This window comes from Manihot esculenta, chromosome 4 (assembly GCF_001659605.2).
Source record: "Manihot esculenta cultivar AM560-2 chromosome 4, M.esculenta_v8, whole genome shotgun sequence".
NCBI classification, from domain to species: Eukaryota; Viridiplantae; Streptophyta; class Magnoliopsida; order Malpighiales; family Euphorbiaceae; genus Manihot; species Manihot esculenta.
The window spans coordinates 28,357,474-28,377,805 of NC_035164.2; the positions used below are offsets into that span (position 1 = coordinate 28,357,474).

General features: G+C 31.7%; 3 protein-coding genes across 3 annotated transcripts; 1 reads left to right on the top strand and 2 right to left on the bottom strand.

Moving 5' to 3' along the window:
* Positions 1-1,684: 1,684 nt before the first annotated feature.
* Positions 1,685-2,659, bottom strand: LOC122723576. The gene is made up of 2 exons (XM_043956297.1): positions 2,546-2,659; positions 1,685-2,403 (listed from the first exon to the last, which is right to left on the bottom strand). Exons 1-2 carry the CDS (start codon positions 2,591-2,593, stop codon positions 2,308-2,310), a joined length of 144 nt encoding a protein of 47 aa, XP_043812232.1. The 5' UTR covers positions 2,594-2,659; the 3' UTR covers positions 1,685-2,307.
* A 6,299-nt stretch (positions 2,660-8,958) lies between these two features.
* Positions 8,959-11,108, top strand: LOC110613883 (amidophosphoribosyltransferase, chloroplastic). The gene has a single exon (XM_021755261.2). It carries the CDS (start codon positions 9,154-9,156, stop codon positions 10,885-10,887), a length of 1,734 nt encoding a protein of 577 aa, XP_021610953.1. The 5' UTR covers positions 8,959-9,153; the 3' UTR covers positions 10,888-11,108.
* Positions 11,109-12,251: 1,143 nt separating this feature from the next.
* LOC110613400 (bZIP transcription factor 29) lies at positions 12,252-16,128 on the bottom strand. The gene is made up of 5 exons (XM_021754495.2): positions 15,860-16,128; positions 14,321-15,761; positions 14,093-14,225; positions 13,916-14,000; positions 12,252-12,918 (listed from the first exon to the last, which is right to left on the bottom strand). Exons 2-5 carry the CDS (start codon positions 15,607-15,609, stop codon positions 12,629-12,631), a joined length of 1,797 nt encoding a protein of 598 aa, XP_021610187.1. The 5' UTR covers positions 15,610-15,761; positions 15,860-16,128; the 3' UTR covers positions 12,252-12,628.
* Between the last annotated feature and the right edge of the window lie 4,204 nt (positions 16,129-20,332).

The following is a 20,332-nucleotide window of genomic DNA, read 5'->3' on the forward strand; positions in this document are numbered from 1 at the left end:
AATAATATAACCAAACTGAATCAAACCAAAATATTTCAAGTCAGTGCAGTTCAATTCAGCAGTTTGAACTACTTATGGACCGAGTAATCTAATGGCAACATAGTCCCTAACACAATGGCAGCAAAGCCTTGTCAAAGCTCTACAGATTAAAAGCAAAAAAGAAAAAAAAAAAAAAAAGATAGAGATAGAGAGAGAAATAAACCCATGAAATTTAATTCTCAAAAACAATAATGGATTTTCAATACAACAACAATAGCAATGAAATTTTCAGATCAAACAAACAAAACCCAACTCAACCACGTACCCATGATCAAGATAATCTAAGAACACCATTCACATACTCATGAATCCATAAAGATCAATAAGCAAAGATCTTTAAAAATTGCAGTATTCTCGCAGACCCATATCCCTAAACCAGACAAACGCAGAGAAAAAGAAGATAAAAGGCGGCAAAGATTTGGAACCCATGAACCCAGTCACAATCGCATACCCATAAGGAGTAGAGGACTCAAGAAGAAAGAAAGCAAGGATTTTAGGATGGCTTGAGAGATTTCATTCAGGACTTAAGGTTGAGGAGAGAAGCAGGGCAAGTTCATGTTCTGAGATACTGATTGAGACAGGACGTGGGTGATCTCAAATCTCCATCAGCTTTGGATACTTCCAAATTGAATTGGAAATGAGGACACATGTCAAGCTAGTAATCGGACATGAAGAGACGATACACAGTGCTAGACTTTTCAATTAAACATGAAGACATGCTTGCTTCGCACCCCAACATGGGACACAGACTGGTTTAATGCAGGGATTTGGATTAAATCACGGTTCGGTTAATTCCGTTTTTCGAATAAATTAATCAAATCAAACCAAATAATCAAAATTCTACAAAAATATTAATTGAAACTGAACCGAAATTTTAAAAAACATAACAAAAAACCAAATTAAAATGGTTTTATTCAGTTTTTCCGTTATAACTGAAGTTTGCTTACCCCTAGCAGAGATTATAAGAGCATATGCACAACTAACGAACCAAGCATTCAACTTGATTTAACATCAATGCTCAATACAACTCATATAAGTAAAAGAAGAAACAAAGAACTGGTCGAGTGTCGACAAGGCGAAAGAAGAAATAAAGAACTAGTCAACTGAGTGTTGACAAGGCCAAAGAAAATCAAGCAACCAAGAAATTTCAGTGGGAACTATATGGGGTGTAAGTATTCTAAGAGAAATTGGAGCTAAGGTTTTCAAAAAAGTGGAAATGAAAGAAGATCCCATCTTCCAGCACGTACACATGTCAGCAAAGCAAACTAAACAGAAAAACTTCCTTTATGGGGGCCAGACCAGGCCAAACACCAGAGTAAAACCTCCACCAAAAAAGAATATTTGAAAAGAAATAAGCAGAGTAAAATGGTCTAGAAAAGCTTTACATGAAAATGAAAACTGGGTACAGTTCCAATACTGTGCATTATTTCTATCCCAGCAACACTACATCTCCTAACTTTCAACAACCCATCTCTCTCAGTGATGAGCTTTTGCTTCAGCTTTCTTGTGAGACTTTGCCTTTGCCTGCAGTTGGATTTATTTTAGGTTACTTATCATATTGTTGGGAATTACTTACCAAGAAACCCAAGGATGCTTATGAATGAAAGAAAATAGAATGGGCTTAAAATAAAAGCATTCTAGAGTGTGCTACTACTTCCACCTTAAAATAGTATAGTAAAAGATAAAGAATAGTTAAGGGAAGAAAATTAGTTAGATAAACAAGCAACTACCTCACCAAACAGAAAAATAATTGCAGCTATCTTGAAGTGAAACTAAACAAGCAAAGAAATGTATTCCTCCTTTGGAGAATGTTTCTCTATTGGGTTTATTCTCACTAGTTCCCAAATGAGTTCGGGCAGCTCATTTGTCTATTTATTCTATTAATTGTAAGTTCATGGCAATCTTCAAACCTTCAAGTCTCACAAAGTCACAAACATACAACTATTCCATTAAGCATTCAGAATAACTGGACATCGTAGCTTGTTAAACTGTTTTCATTGAAGCATTTGTCCTTAATTTTCTCAGAGAGACTCGTTTGGGTTTGTTAATAGATCAAAATTTTCGAAGCTGGAAAATCACTAAGCAGATCAAGATTTGTAGCTGAAAGGGAATTAGAGCAATATCACAGTCCTCCATTCGGAACCTAAAACCCGAAGACGATGCAGATTGAAATGGAGTAAGATGCACATAGAAAATGATGAAAGGTACATGAATTTAATTGCAATCAAAGAAAAGGGAATCGAGAATCACGTAAAAAAAATCGGAAAATCAGATAAAATAAGCAATCAAGCAACGTACTTTGAGATATTTGAGCTTCAGGTTTCCGTACACAAGACCCACAGAGAAAGCTGACACACGAGCCACCTAAAAATAACATCATACAAACTGAATTCAACAATATCCACGCATAACAATTAGATAGTTGAACCGCGATAGTTAGATGAAATTTTCTCGCTACTTTCTTCCTGTAATTTCAAGGGAAACAAATGAAGGATCAGAAGATTACCAGGGCGACGGTGCTGGTTCCAGAGTAGGGTCCAGGCGGCGGCGGCATTTTTGTTGAGAAACAGAGTGGAGAATAATATAATTGCAATACCTCTTTACGCCCTAGATTTATATTTTGGACTTTCCAGCCATATAAGACTTAGTTACTATTCCCCTAGTCCAAAGCTCACGTGTTCCCTGAGAAAATTAACATTAGGTCCTCCATATTTATAAAATTAATTAAACACTCCCTATTTTTAAAATTTGATTATAGTATATTTATATTTTGTTAAAATAAGACTATTTTGTAAAAAAAAAATTTAATCAGCTGTTATAAAAATTAAATTATATAAATATTTAAAATTATAATGTAATACCAATCAGAAAATACCGGAGAAGACCACGGTGAATATAATTCTAAATAAACAAAATTACCTCAAAATTTTAATGGCTTCAATATTTTGATATATTTATTTGTGTCTTTTAGGTGAACTGAAAACAGGGAAAATATAAAAGAATGTGATTGTGCAACTTACTTATTATCCTTATTAATATATGATTCAATAGTCTAAATTCGATATATTAGTATAAAAAAAAGTCAGATATTTATTGGCCGAAGAATTTTATTTAGCGCAAGTATTAATTATTTACATTGATTTTTATTTTCTGTTAAAACATATTTATTAGAAAATTATTTTCGATTAATATGTAATATATTTATTATATGTGCATTGATCACACAAAGTGCATGACTAAATTTTCATATAATGGAAGAGTTATCAAATTATCTAATTAATTATTTTTCTATGTCCATTTTATGCTATTAACTAATTTATATCGGTAAAAAAAAATAATTTCAAAATGTTAAAACTATAATATAATTCTTGTTATAGGACTCTCACGACTTCTGATAAGTATATACACTTAGATAAAAAATAAAAGTTTACAAACAGCATTTGAATATTTTGCACAAACAAGTAGGATGATATTATTTTTGTAGATTCCATCCTATTAAACTCTAATAATTCGAATTTGAGTATTTTTTTAAATGAATTTAAGTGAGTTTAGGTTGGATTTTGTTTTATATCCATAACGAGTTGGAGTAGAATTTGGAAAATTCTTTTCTCTCTTCTTTGCATTTCTCCTAATTTAAACAAAGAGTCAGAAAGAAAAGATCTTCATTCTGGTGGCTTTGAATGGCGTACCATCTCTGGTATTGGTTACTGGCCATTTGAAAGAATAGAAATTAACTTTTTGGATTCGGGCTCTTTGCCTATCAACGGTTTAGATAAGCTGTATTATTTCAGAGGCCCATATGGATACTGATGCTTTGTTAAGCTCATAGCTTGGCTGTTCCAAGAGAGAGACCTAGAGATTTGGATTTGGGCTAGGTGGCGTCCAGCTTCATTATCGCGGCTTTCAAGGCCTACACAGGTTTGGGTGGAAATTATAAATTATATGTCCTACTTACAATCTGTTTACAAATTCTGCTGCAACCCCAACTCTTGAAGACATAAAAGGAATTGCCAAGAGACTCTAGGTATGCCCATAAACACCGTTAAGAAAAAAAAAGGACTTTGTTACCTTTAATCTTTAAGTATTTTCTAATTTAAGTTGCAAAGATCAAAATAGTCCCTATAAATTACATTTATAGTCTTTTGAATATTAAAGTTATATCAAATCCAGCAGATGGTTGTAGTGCTCAAACACTAACGTTAGGGTGGTTTTGCAAAAGTCAAGGATATTTGTTTCTGTTAAATGGATCAAAACAAGTCGGTATTCACAAAATCAAAGCATTTTTTTAAATAGTTAAGGTACTTCCACAGGAATAACTGCGCTCTATAAATGAAGAATAATTTAAAATATATATATATATATATATATACATATGGGACTTTAACTATTTTATTTATTATTTAGTAATATATAAAAAAAATATATAAAATAATTAGTGGTATAATGATAATCATTTCAACGTTCACGTTTGTTATAAATGTGGATGAATGTGATATTAAAAATACGATTATCTGTATTATGATTACTTTTATACTATTATAAAAATAAAATTAATTATATGTTTACCTTCAAATATAAAATTATTAGAGCAAACATTTGCCTAACAATTATGAACTGATGGCTCGGTTCGGCTAAATATGGACAAAACTTAAAAGGCTCGAGCACTGATCATCCAAAAAAATATTGACCTATGTCACCAAGCACCATTTTACCTAGTTAAAGGGTGATGGATGGATAATGAACACATCACTTTTGGAAACTAATGAGGACAGTCAATCGTGCAAAACTGATAGGCAAATACCGAATCACACAGAGGCAGATGGAGGGAGGAGCAGAGTGAACGGCCGCACCTCAACAAATATATGTGTATATATATATATATATATATATATATACCTTTAATAAAAAAATAATTTTTTCATACCCCTCTATGGCTGATAGTCTTAAAAAAATTTTCGATCATAACTTACAATTTTGAGCATTTTTTTAAATTTATGCACTCTTAATTTTCCCTTCTAGTTGTTAGTGTAACATTTATTTTGTATTTTAAATTATTTTTATTTTATATTATTCATCCAATTGCACATATTTATATTTTAATTTTGATTTAATTATGCATTTTGATGTAATTTTAATTAATTTATTAATTTTTAAATTTAATAATCTAACTGGTATGTCACATGTATTATTATTAGACCAATTGATTTGAAAAAAAAGTCAATATTTGTGTCATTTTATATTTTAATTTAAACATTTAGATGTTGACTAATTTTTAAAATTAAAATTGAAAGATAAACTATCTAATTGTTAAATATGACATTCATATTTTCAACCGTGATGAATTTTATTTTACAGTAATAATTATAAATATTTTATAGCAGACATATTATTTAATTTAAAATAATGATTATACAAAATAATTTAAAATAAGATTTATTATAAAATTTTCATAATTATTCATGCAAAATAATGTCTATTTACAATTAAAATTATTGATTATATATTTAATAGTTAGATTATTAATATTTTTAAAATTAAATATATCATATAAATGACTTAATATTATTTTTATATATAAAATTAATTTTATATTTAAAAATAATAAAATATTACATTTAATATTTTATTTAAATTTTTATATTTTAATTTTTAAAAATCGGCTAAAATTATATCCGAATGCAACCCTTATCTCAATTCATCTAAAATTTAATATTTGAATTAAAATACAAAATGATATAAATATTTATTTATTTATTGTAATTTAGTCATTAATTTATAATTAAAAAAATAATAGCACTATCATATGTGACATGTCAATTAAATTATTAAATTTAAATATTTAAATATTAATTAAAATTATATTAAAAAGTTAAAGTAAAAATCGAACCAATTAAATTAAAATATAAATATGCTTAAACCTCGAGTTTTTTAAATCAATTAGTCTCAATTTTTTCAATTACAAGTTTGGTTGGGCAATCCTGGTTCCGTCACTAAAATCATATGACATATATACATGTATATATGTATGTTGGTAAACATTCATTAGGTTGGTGGAAAGACATTGTCAAAAGAAAAGAGTTTCTCTTTTGTGAAAGGATTTTTTTTTTTTTTTCATTCAATTTGAACTGACCAATGAATTGAGAATTCGGTTCTTAGAGATATTTTCTTAGATTATTCTTATTATATCTAATCTCACATGAAATGGCCTATATTGTGTAGGAGGCAACTAAGATTACATGATGCTTATTTTATTCTCTAAGCTAAGATGTGGCATAGATTAGAAAGGACGAGGAGGAGCTAAAAGTTTATTTTTGGGATTAAAAAAATAAGAATTAATTATTAAAATTTTTTAACAATATAATTTAATTAATTAATTATAATTTATTCTATGTAAATTACATATATATATATATATATTTTTATTATTTAGGCTATAAATATACTAATTAATTTATGATTTTTAATTATATGAGTGAATAATATAATATAACTTTATATATTAACTGCACATACATCTTTTAATCAAAATTATATAATTAATAGTATAATATTTTTACTGAAAATTGTATATAATATATATTAATATTAATACTATATTGTTTACATGTTAATATTATTATTTTAATATTTATTATCTACTATTTTAAAATAAGTATAAAAATATTATAATTTTATTTATAAAAATTAATATTTAAATTGAAATTAAAATTAAAAAAAATGAATAGAAACCATATCAAAATTTAATTTTAATTCTAATTTTTAAATTATACCAAAACGGAAACTCAACAGTCTTAGTAAATAACACAGTTACTAATTAAGGGTTTAGATCATTTGCTATGAATATCAGCGCAAATTTTTGGTAGTTTCAATCCATCAATAATTTACTTTATTATTTTAATTTTATGATAATTAATTATTATAAAATGATGAGAGAAAAATAAATTATTATAAAATGATAATTAATTATTAATTATTATAAAAATTTTAAATTAATTTAATTTAATCGATTTTGATAATTTAAATAAAATACGGTTGATCTTTAATTTTTAATTATACTCTTTCAATTTTAATAAATATTTTTAAAATTGAATTCCACACCAGATAAATATTATTACAAATATTGTAGTTAAGCTTTGTTTGAAATGCTTATTACTTTGAAACTGTCTATTGTATCAGTTAATGAATTTAATTTCTATGTTATAACTAAGAATTTTGCTGTTAAAAGCAGTCACATCATGCAATATCAAATTGCAGATTTTTTTTTAAAAAAAAAAAAAAAAAGTGGGAGAGGGTCTTAAAAGTCCAGAATGATGGGAAGAGATTAAATTTAAGAGGATTGGAATGAATGTTCAATTTTGTCTTGAACGATGACCATAGCATCTCCATTTCTTTTTGTTGTCCGTACGTTTGTTAGCAATTTCCATTGGTTCTCATAAGCTTACCTCTCACTTTCAATTTTCCACCCTCCCATCAATCGCTATTTCACACTTCTATGTAATTAAAGTTTTCGGTGGTAATATTATTTTGGTTTTGAATTCAAATTGAAAATAAAAATTATAATACAAAATCTCTCAAAATTTATTTAAATATATTTATTATCGAATTAAATATATAAATATTAATAATAATATTATTTAATAAATAATTTTTATTTTTTATTACATATTTTAATATTATTAATTTAATGCACTATTTTAATATAATAATAATATATATGAAGCATTGAATAATTTCTTTCGAACGGGTATTACAAAACATATTCATATAATCATATTCTCTTATACCCTAGTATTTTGATAAGGAATTCTTTAATTCTAAAATTACTTAAAATTAAGTAATCTTTTGAAGCACCTTAATCCCATAACTTTTTTTTTTTTTAATTTAATCTACAATTAGATAATTGATTCATGTTTCTAAAAAAATTTAAAATTATTTATTAAATATTAACCACGTAAATTAGGAGCGGTGCTATTATAAAAAAAATTAATTAAAAAGCTAAATTTATTTCAAAAAAATCAAAGCTCAAATATATAAATTTTAGTTTTTAATCTAAAATTATTATTAAATTATGAATTAAAATTATAATTTAATTTTATTTATTTATTTTAATAATAATATAACCGAAAGAAGAGCTGTGCTTTGATTATCTAAATATGCAGGAACAAAAAGTGAGTTGATTAACGTTTTTAACTGTCAAGTTAATAAATGAAAGAATAAAATAAATATAAAATTTGAAAAGAATTGTATAAAAAAATTGTATGATTTTATTTTTGTGATAGTTAATTTTTATAATTTAAAAAAATAAATTAATTATTATATTTTTTAAAAATTTAGGTTGAGATGGGTTAATTTAATAAAGATCTTTTAATTACACGATCGAATATTCCATAATTATAAACATGATGATATCTACTGAATTATATTTGTTAACTCTAATTTTTATGGAAAGACTTGAAAGACTTGACTTATTTAAAGAAAAATAAATTTTAATGAAAAATTAAATGATATATAATTTTTTTTTAAATAAAATCAAGTATTAATTTATTATATTATTATTATATAACTTTATTTTACGGTGATATTTTATAATTTACTATATATAAATATTTTTAATATTAAATAATAATTTAATGGTAAACTTATAAAATTTAATATTTTCTAATGTAGCTCATTAAATCAGAAAAATTGATATTTTTATTATAAAAAATATAGTTTTTTTTTAAGACTATTACTTTGCTTTTAATCATGATTGTTATAAAATTCATCTTTTAAATTTATCACAATTATAAATAATTTACCAAAAATTAAGAAATTGGATAGGTTTGATCATGAACCGTTGATATAATCATGGGTTTGGTTTCCCAAGTTGAAGAGGACAAAGTCAGCCGTCCAATAAGAAAAGAAAGACGACCACGACTAAACTGCTAAACAGCAACACAAGCCTCGAGAACTCTACCACTTGATTTCATTTTTGATTCCTTCAATCTCTCCCTAAACCTAGAACCAAACTCAACTGCTTTTATCAACTTCCCCCCCCCTCTCTCTCTCTCTGTCTCTCTCTGTCACCCTTTCTTTCTTCTTCTCCTCCTGCGGTCTTCTCTCCTCTGCATTACCATGGCCGCCTCCTCCACCGCCAATCTCTCTCTTCCCTTCAATTCCAAGTCTCTCAAACCCCCTCTCTCCCTCCTCCCCAAAACCCTCCATAAACCTTCTCTTTGCCCTCTCATGCCCTCCTCTGTCTCTCACACCGTCGCATTCTCTTCCAAGAACCCCATCTCTCATGTTATCTCAGCAAACGATAACTACCCAGATGATTATTCTTTTTGTTTTCATTCTGATGATGACGATAAGCCCCGTGAAGAGTGTGGTGTTGTGGGTATTTATGGTGACCCCGAAGCCTCTCGTCTTTGCTATTTAGCTCTTCATGCTTTGCAGCATCGAGGCCAAGAAGGTGCTGGTATTGTTGCTGTTAATAATAAAGTTCTGCAATCGGTTACTGGTGTTGGGTTAGTTTCTGATGTCTTTAGCGAATCAAAACTTGACCAATTACCTGGTGATTTAGCTATTGGTCATGTCAGGTATTCTACTGCAGGGTCTTCTATGCTTAAAAATGTTCAACCTTTTGTTGCTGGGTATCGGTTTGGGTCTGTTGGGGTTGCCCACAATGGGAATTTAGTGAATTATACGAAATTGAGGGCTACCCTTGAAGATAATGGTTCGATTTTTAATACCAGTTCTGATACTGAGGTTGTTTTGCATTTGATTGCAATTTCCAAGGCTAGGCCTTTCTTTCTGAGGATTGTTGATGCATGCGAGAAGTTAGAAGGAGCCTATTCTATGGTGTTTGTGACAGAGGATAAGTTGGTTGCGGTGAGGGATCCTTTTGGGTTTAGGCCTTTGGTTATGGGAAGAAGGAGTAATGGTGCTATTGTGTTTGCTTCTGAGACTTGTGCTCTTGATTTGATTGAAGCCACATATGAGAGAGAGGTTTATCCTGGAGAAGTTCTGGTAGTGGATAAGGAAGGGATTCAATCACTATGCCTAATGCCTCATCCTGAACCAAAACAATGCATATTTGAGCATATTTACTTTGCTTTGCCAAATTCAGAAGTATTTGGTAGGTCTGTTTATGAGTCGAGGCGCCTTTTTGGTGAAATACTTGCTACTGAGGCTCCTGTTGATTGTGATGTTGTGATTGCAGTCCCTGATTCAGGGGTGGTGGCTGCACTTGGCTATGCAGCCAAAGCAGGTGTGCCATTTCAACAAGGATTGATAAGGTCACACTATGTGGGAAGGACATTCATTGAACCATCACAGAAGATTAGGGACTTTGGTGTTAAGCTTAAGCTATCACCTGTGAGGGGAGTATTGGAAGGGAAAAGAGTTGTGGTTGTGGATGATTCAATTGTGAGAGGAACTACCTCGTCGAAAATTGTTAGATTGATTAAGGAAGCTGGGGCTAAGGAGGTTCATATGAGGATTGCTAGTCCTCCAATTATTGCTTCTTGTTATTATGGAGTAGATACACCGAGTTCTGAGGAGTTGATATCTAACAGGATGACTGTAGATGAAATCAAGGAATTCATTGGGTGTGATTCGCTCGCCTTCCTACCATTGGATAGCTTGAAGAACTTGTTGGGAGATGATTCTCCAAATTATTGTTATGCTTGCTTCTCTGGGAGGTATCCGGTCCAGCCAAAGGAACTTAAAGTGAAAAGGGTTGGCGATTTTCTGGACGACGGTTTGAATGGAAGTATTGAGTCCATTGATGGAGGCTGGGTTCAAGGACCTCGAAGGCAGGATATAGACAAGGTTAGTGATGCCCGGAAGTTATCATCCTTGTCATGATGTAATGTTTGGGTTACCTTAATTTGCCGAATTGATTGGTTATTGAGGATATCAATTATGAAATATGTGATGCAGAGAGAAGCAGATGTCTTCAGTGATTCTAATATAACCTTTATATGCTTCCTTGGAGTAATTGAGGTTCCAAAACTATAACTTTCACAATTTTGTTGGATCTTCTAAAAATTTTGCAGGATTTAATATAAGCACTTGGTTTATCTTTCCTTGATGGTAGACAATTTCTGCTCTGAAACTCAAATGTTTTTTTTTTTTTTTTTGTTTTTTTTGTCCTTGACATTCTGTTTGTATACATGGATAAATATTGTTTCACTTGATGATAGAATACAAGGTTTAATTGCATGATGATGAGTTGTAGTGAACTGATTTATTGCAGATCTTGCATGATTCATAATTTTAAATTTGTTATTCCATTTTTCTTACTACTTCGCACTGAGAAAATTCAAACTCAAACTCCGAAATTTTATAGCTGCAGAGACTATTCAAATACCACTGCACTAATCTTATTGGTAACTTGATGTGCCTTGTTTGGCGATGCTAACTGTTTTTAGTACTGGATAGTTGTTTAATCAATCGTTACAAGAAGTAACTTTTTATAACCTGCACCCACTAAATACTAAATCAAAATGAGGCCATTATCTGGTTTTGGTCCAGTAGATGTGTGGCATTGAAGAATATGGAATTTGGAGCTATTTTTGCTATTGTGATTATGATGGTTTTGAATCATTAGTCACCACATCTATGCATTTGTATGGTGAAATTTTGAACTTTTTATATTATGATGGATTATTCTGCAATCTCGCCTTATTTTTGTTCAAATTTATGTAGTACAGAGTGCTTGATTGTAGTTTAGAAAATTTTGGTTCCAATAACCTCAATTGATTTGGCTTTGGTAATCTGTACCCGATCAAAACTTAGCAATTGATTTTCATGGAGAAGATGTTATAGCAAATATTAGGAAACTAAATATTAGGTTCTCTTATTTTTTTCAAAAAAAAAAAAATTAATTAGACATTGTATTTTTGTTGTGTCCGGTTTAAAATCAATTTTTTTTAGTCAATGTATTCAAAGAAAGGAGAAATTATTTTTCTATGCAGTTCTAAACTTAGAAATATAGGGACTAAAAAGTAAATAAAATAAGAAATGTTAATTTTAGTAACACCTAAAATGTTAATTTTAATACAGTATAGGGACTAGATAACAATTTACCTCCAAAATTCAGATTCCAATTACATTGGGCTCTAAATCCAGGAAAGTACGTAAAATTATCAGTATTTTTCAGCAACACCGAGCACAAATTACAATGGATCCGCAGAATTAGAATTTTCATATCCATTCACAAAGCAATGAACAAAATAAATAGGCCCAGCCTCAAGCTAAGCAAATCCACAAGCATTTCTTTCACTGAAATAAACAAATAAGAGTACCAGTTCAAAGCATCTGGCGTCTCAACAAAACATCAGGTCTAACAAATGTTCTCATATATGATTTATATATCTAATACAGATGAATAAAAGCTATGTCCATAAACTAACATATGTATAAAGGCCTGTATATCACTTGAAAATGGTGTTCCGAGTTGGACGGGTAATGTAGTTCGAGTATCAACTACCACAAGTACTTCTGTAGGATCTTGAAAACTAATGAATGAATGCATTGAACAAACAAATAAGCACCAGAAATTGTATGATAAATAAAAGGCAATAGCCATAGTATCCCTCACATCCTATTGATTGGACTCTGCATTTGAGGATGTGTTGCCATTTTGTTGTTGTGGCTGCGTCAGCTGCATCTGCTGCTGCTGCAACTGATGCATGTTCATCGAGGAGGATGATTGTTGCTGCTGCTGCAACTGATGCATGTTAAGTTGGGAAGACTGTGGCTGTTGAAGCTGGAATAATTGGGGGTTGATTGAAAGCTGCTGAACCATGCCCTTGGTTGGGTCAGAATCCCCACTGATCTCTGCAGTAGCAATCTTCAATCGGCGTACTTCAGCCGTCAACGCTTCATTTAGTGCTGTCTCAATTCAACACAATCAAGTATTAATCTACAAAGCACTCAGTATTCAAAAAATAAGAACTAGGGAAACAATAGCGGAAAAAGAAACACCTCAAAAGAAGCCCCGTTCACACTCTTTTTCACAACTTCAACCTAACTCACTAGGATAAAGACAGAAGCACAAAGCAAAGGAAATCAACTAAATCGCATATGCCGTACAACACCAATGATCATGAAGTAGCTCATTCATATATTACAAACGTAACCTGATCTTGAATCCTTGACCTAAACTACATCCAATAATTGGTTGTGAAATGATAGAAAAACATTTCAGAAAGACATTAATGTGAGTGTTTTTGGTGTTCTCATTACCCCACACAAATGAGAGACGGGGAGAAAGGTGAGCATGTGTTTCCCATCACCAATCAATTCTTAAAAGGATTTCCAATCATATTGATATGCTTGTACGGGTTTCAGCCTCAGAGGGAAATCATAAACCAGTAGTTGCATTCTTGGTTAAATCACCTTCTGTCTCCTTCTCTAGAAAAAGAGACAACTAACACAGTTTTGTACCATTATGCAGCGTATAAACATATTGAAATTCTTGCAACTATTTTGTATTGCATCAGGACATTCAGACATCAAAGCTCACATTTTAAAATTCTCCCGTAGTGATTGCATGATTAATGGCTACAAAAAGATATTAGTCAAACATGAACTGATATTCCACATAAATAATGTGTTAATAATTTTAAAGTTCCTAACATACCCCGCTTTAAGATATTCAGCATGTGGTTGACTATCCCGGTATCATGTTGAGGAATTTTGAATTTGAACAGTTACGTTTTCCAAATTATAAATTCAAGATGTTGGTTTATCATTAGTTGCATGAGACTAAAGACAAGGTCTTTTAACATCAATGACTATTTTGGCTAGCAAATATGCTTCACATATGCCACATTATAAATGAATGGAATAATATTCAAGTAAGAATGGAAGGAAAAAATGTCCATACCATCTCGGAGTTGTGCCTGTTGCTCCATGGCTTGGAGACGAAACTTCAGTTCATTATTCTGGTTGGTAAGTCCGACTGAATCTCTCTGGATGCAATATAGAAGGCAATAACAATAGAACTTAGAAGAGGCAAAATTAGAGACATAAGCAACATAAATTACATATTCCAAATCGCCACCTGTAAAAGAGTAAGCTGGGCAGACAACGTGGTAGCTTCTGTCTGCAGAGTCTGAACCTTGTGTTCCAATTCTGAAATATATCTCATCTTCCTTTCTTTGGAACGGGCAGCTGATTGACGATTTGCCAATATCCTAAAATGGACCAACCAGTTGAAAAAAATCAAAGCAATCATGCAAATGAAACCTCTAATAACAACCAGAAGCAATTAAGTAGAGCAAACAGGTACCTTTTTGCACGCTTTGGATCAGATATTGCAATCTCAGCAAGTTTCTCATTTGCCATAATTTTCTTAAGCTCAGCACCACTAAACTCACCATTTCCAAATTCCAAACTGAAGGCATTCCCATCCAATGAATTACTAGGTGACAGTTGTCCTGGTCGAGTTCCAGGTGAAGGTGGCAGCTTTGGAGATTCATCCCCAAAGTTCAACTTTCCCATGAAACTATCCATTGAAACACTTCTGTAATGCCTGGTGGTTGGAGCAATATCCCCTCCTGCAGACCTTTTGATCCCCTCCCTCTTTTCAGTTGAAGGACTCAACCCTCTTGGCAAACTACTACCACTTTCATTCACACTGCTTTCTGCCTCATTATCACTGCTTTCACCTCCATTAGTCTTAGTCCCACTAGCTCTACTATCCAAATCCTCGCGATTCTCATTACCATTCTTATCATCAGTTCCGGAGGAGTTCAGTGCATCAATTGTATCCAAATTCATATAAGCAGAAAATAAATCATCCACAACTTCACCTTCAGATTTCCGCTCGCCCATCCCCTCAGCATTGCTATCACCACCTCTCTCCCATTCCTTTTTCACCAACTGGACTGGCTTACCCACCCCTGAATTCTCTTTCCCCGATACTGACCTCTCTAGAGCACCTGAACCCCTCAACTGAACGAGAGGTGGTGAAGACTGTAAAACATTTGTAAACCCAAATGGAATATCACTGTTAGACCTTCTATGTGTCTTGCGTGGAGGCAAGCTCTCACCAACTCGTGAAGTATTACTCCTACTAAAGGGCGAGGGTGGTAATAGGGAATGAGAGCTTCCATCCCTTTCTTCCATGGACACATCAACTGATATTGGGTCAGACGCAGACGTTGAAGAGGAATCACGGAAAGTGGCCGGGCTTAAAGGTGGCAGTGAATCAAGTGAGAAAAATGATGAAGGCTGAGATAAAGATCTCGAATGGGTAGGTCCGGGAGTAAAGTTCGGAGAAGCCATTTGCTGGCTCGCAGGCCTAGACACTGGGATCTGGGAATACGGCGAAATGGGTGGGATCTGATTGGGATGGGAAGGCGGTATCCCTACTCGTTTGCTATTATCAGAGCTAAAATTCTGTGCAAAGTGTGCAAAATGCCTGGCACGAATTTGGGTCTGGTTCAATTGCGGTATATCAAGCTGGTTCATTGATAAAAAGGGTTGTTTAGGCATTGAAGAAGATGATTGCGTTGTCCCAAACGAAGAATGAAGCCTTTGCATCATTTCACTATTAGCCTCTTCAGTATCACCCATTCTCTTGAACTTGAAAAACTACTCCTAATCTATATTTCTACAACGCCCCTAACAAAAACCCTTCTAACTATCACCCAAAACCCCAAATTCAACACTAATCCAATTCACTTTACCAAAAACCCAGTAGATAAATCAAATCAAACTCATAGAATCTGCAAGAAATTACACAAAATCAAACTATAAGGACAAAACAACAAGGAAAGTTTTGCAACTTTTATTTCACTTAAGTATTATCGAAGAGCAGCAATACCTTGTTCACAGCATAAGGGTCATGTCAATGGAGGAATCGAAGAGCAGAAAACTTCTCTCGATTTAGCATTTCCTGAGGAAATGGCGAAGGAATAAAGAAAGAAAAACAATTATCAGCAAGCTAAAGCAAAGCTAAGCTAAGGTAAGCAGGCTGTTTCTCTCTTCCTGTGTGGTTTTCTTAGGTTTTCTCTCTCTAAAATTTCACTTTCTAAGTATCTGTAGCTTCTATCTATATCTCTACAAATAATAAAAAGATTTTAAAAAAAAATTAAAGAAAAAGTTTTGTTTTTTAATTTTTATTTTTGTTATGGAAGATGAAGAGAAGAGACTACGACACGGATTTCATGACGGGATGAACGCGTGAATTTAATAGGAATTTCATTTGGATGACATTTGAATTTTGCGTGAATTTGAATTTAATTCCGACCTCATTTCTCTTCTCTCCCTTCGTCTCCGCAGCTTATTTAGCAAAGAATTTCGATGTTGGATTTTTTTACTTATTTGGATGTTGTCATGCTCACGCGCTTTCTTTCACGCTACGTTGCACTCCTTCTAATTTCTTTTTTTTTTTTAAATGACAATATAACAATCAAATTTTGATTTTTTTTTTCAAAAAAAATTGATAATTTCAAAATCACATGTTTATGAATTTTTTTCGATTGTGTATAAAATAAATTTCTATTTTTATAAAATAAATTAATTTATTTCTATTTTAAAATTAATCAATTAAAACTTTACATATTTAATAAAATTGAACTATTTAATTATTTTCTTAAAATAGTCTTTAACTATTTTATTTAATTTTAATAAAAAAATTTTAATAATATGAATATTTAAAATTATATAAATTAAATTATATATTTAAAAGGATTAATCATTATTTTAATAAAATGATTAAATATTTTAATTTTACAAAAAATATATATAAATTTGATGAACCATTAAATTCTCAAAAAATTCGAGGACCTTATAATATTCTTCCAAATAAAATGGCAGGCTTGAGCAACAGTTTCCACATTAGCCAACTAGCATGTGCCGAATGGCGTGTGCATAAGGCAACCTATGCATCAAGGGTATAAGGGTAATTTTTAGGGAGATAATTTGGTTGTTTTAATTTCGAATAAATCGAAATTTAAAAACAAGTTAAAAAAATAATTAAATCAAATCCAACCGATAAATAACGGTTGAATTCGATTGAATAAAAATTGAAAATGCATACAAGCGACGAAGACATTCGATCTCCATGTCATAAACCTCAAATCCTAACTCTTAAATCAATTTCAAATAGACATCTTAATTTCAATAAATATAACAAACTCAATATCTCATATGACAAAAAAAAAAAACACTTAAACATTATAAGTTATTTAGGTTTAAACATGAGTCGATTCAATTGGTGCCGTTAGTTTTTATCAAACTGAACCAATTCTTATATTTAAAAAATTTAATAATTTGATGCTGTTAGTTTTGATGAGAAAGGAAGAGAGAGAAAATTTGTATTTTAAAAATAACCTTGTTGTAATGTTTAAAAGGTCTAAACCAAATTGAAATCCCTAATTTGTTACATCTCTCTTCTTCTTTTCTTATTTTACATGGCAACCAAGCAAATATATAATTTTTCATCTTCTATGTTGTTAGTTTAGGAAAAAGGTAAGAATTTCTTCTTCTTTACTTAAATCTTGTTTACTTTTTCTTATTTGGAGTGAGAATGTCACAAGGATTTTAGTGGAAATATAGGTGGTTGGGATGTTAGGTTATTAAATTTGAGTTGTAGGTGTGAAAAAAGAGTTGGGATTAGAATCTCATAATCAATTGATAATCCAAATAAGCCATATTATTACTGTTATGACAATGTGTGTGGGAGTTAGCGTGGTTGGTGCATTCCAATTTAATCTCCAAGTTCAATAGCACAAAGCCATAGCTTGGATCATGAAGAAACTGCAGTATTGCATTACAGGTTAAATTAGGGAAGAGATATTGAAAATAAAAGAGGAGCAGAAGTTGATGCATCTGAAATTGGAAAGAGCTGAAGCATTATTAGGGCATTTGAAGACTCTTGTGGCCATTTTGATTATATCTTTGGTTTTTGTGGGTGTGAACAAGTAAAATATAAATGAAATATATTGAAAGTGTAATTTAGAATGTGGAAAATAGAACTTCGATCCTCTGTTTTCTGTATTTCTATATGTTTTTTTTTTTTTTTTTGTTGCTGTTGATACTACTATGAAATTCAGATTTTAAGATAATTTTACATTTTTCATTTTCCAATTACTGGAAGCAAATAGTTTTTCCAGAGATGTAACATAAGGACTATTCAATTTAATGTATGTCTAATATAGGGATGAAATAGTTTAATAAGATTACACACTCACACTAAATACTTGCTTATATATCTAGGATTTGAAAATCAAATTTCTATTTACACTATTTTATGTATTCCTCTATTTTATATTAGTATCATATGGTCTGAAAGATAATTTGCTAGCTCAGTTTCAAATTGCAGGGACCATCGAGTTCTTAGTTTAGTTAATATAGGGACTAAATAGTTTAATAAGATTAAACGATGAGCAACACATGTATATATGAGATTTGGAAATCAAATAGTTTCATGCATTTCGCTATTTTAATTAGAGATAATTTACTCATTTTCAAATTGCAGGAACTAATCAATTTCTAATTCCATTAAATGATAGGAGAAGTATAGTATTTGAACAAAAAAGAACCATACATTTAGCTCTCCGTATATCACTCTACAAAAAAACTAAAACCAACATACTATCTTTTCAAATTTACAACCTCAATCATAATAACCCCAAATGTATAGCCTCCATGTATATTACTCCAATATTTATATCCTCAATAATACATCAACAAAATATAGTTATATATATCTCATGCACATCAAGTAAGATTTATATCTCCTATACATCAACAAAAAAGGCATCTCCACCGCCCACAGCTAAAGGGTTTATCCAATAATGGATTAAGGCTACTCCTGCAAAATATTGAGACTGTTATTGGCTTCATATTCCCTGACTGGTGGACTGTGATTGCTGAACTGAGGATTGAGACTCATGTTGTCTTCTAACACCGGCTCTTGATTGTGACTACATGCAAATAAATGAATTAATGTGAAAAAGTATCAAATAAATAATTAATTATGCACTACAAATATAATATATAAGAATAATTTATCACTCCTACTACAGCGTATTGGCATGTCCTTTTATTGTGCCCCAATTGCTTACAATTTGTACAATTAACAATCGCAATATGCCTCCTCTTAAATGTAGGATCAAGCTCTCCCTCTTCTCTTTTTCTTGCTTTTTTTGCCTACCTGGCTGTCTTCTTAATAGAGGTGGCATCAGAGGTGGAAATTCATCATATGGCTCTATCATCTTTTCAAGGATAGGATGTATAATACCTTCATACACCTTTCTATGTGTACTAATGTGATAATATTTATGGCAATACTAAGTGATCTCCCCTCTTTGGTAACCAATTACTCTGACTGCATGTTTACAAGGCAGTCTAGAGATGTCCCACCATCCCCACCATCCACAGCTACATGTCTTCTTACCCAATAACACTGCAAATTTGCAAGGACCCTCATGCACTTTAAATTCTTCATTACTTGCTGGAATCAATTTCACACGTATGCTTTGTTGTATTATCTTGTTCAGAGCAATAACTGCCTTTGGTGTGATAATTTCCTCCCAAGTACTTACCTTCTCAAATCTCTTGTAAAATCTCAACATGAATTTCTGTCTTATGGTCTTAATAATACTTATGATTGGTATATCCCTAAGCTTCTCGATCCAACTGTTGAATGACTATGTAGTTGTCACATTTAGCTTCTGGCCAAAATGAGTGAGTGCCTGGACCACTGTAGTAAAGGTGTAATACCCTGTTAGAGTCCGGCATCGGACTTCTACTTTCCGGTGGAGTCCGGGATGTCGGACGTCTCTAGAAGGATTAGAATTATGTTTTTCTTAAATGTTTTGATATGTTCATCAAGGTTTATGCATAAGGAAATGAGGCTTTGAGTGAAATAAACCAAGGCAGAAAAGCCAGGTTCGGCCGCCGAAGTTGAGGTTCGGCCGCCGAACATGCATGACTTTCGGTTTCACGTGTGGCCGCCGAAGGTGGTCTGGCCAGCCACCTATAAATGGCCCTCAGTCGGTTGAAGCAGTGAGAACACCGTTTCTTTTGTCTTCTGAGGTGAGATCCTGCCCTTGGTGCGTCTTTCTTCATGTTTTCATTAAATCATGCAAAGATTTGATTAGTTTTCATGATTATTTGAAGGTTTTAAGCTAAACACTCAACGTTTTGACGTTTGGAGAGTTTGAAGGCAAGTTGCTCCAAAACGCCACGTTAGGATCGGTCATCTTCTTAATTTCAAGTGGTAAGTGAAGATCCTGCGCTTGTTTTTCTGTTTTCTGAAGGGTTTAGGGGATTGATGGAGAGTTGCTTG

Coding starts and splice junctions, on each gene's coding strand:
- LOC110613400 (XM_021754495.2), bottom strand. CDS start 15,609: ATGGGTGATACTGAAGAGGCTAATAGTGAAATGATGCAAAGGCTTCAT. Junction 14,226..14,320: donor GATCCAAAGCGTGCAAAAAG/GTACCTGTTTGC, acceptor GGTCCATTTTAG/GATATTGGCAAATCGTCAAT. Junction 12,919..13,915: donor ACAGGCACAACTCCGAGATG/GTATGGACATTT, acceptor GAATTGAGACAG/CACTAAATGAAGCGTTGACG.
- LOC122723576 (XM_043956297.1), bottom strand. CDS start 2,593: ATGCCGCCGCCGCCTGGACCCTACTCTGGAACCAGCACCGTCGCCCTG. Junction 2,404..2,545: donor GAACCAGCACCGTCGCCCTG/GTAATCTTCTGA, acceptor TGTTATTTTTAG/GTGGCTCGTGTGTCAGCTTT.
- LOC110613883 (XM_021755261.2), top strand. CDS start 9,154: ATGGCCGCCTCCTCCACCGCCAATCTCTCTCTTCCCTTCAATTCCAAG.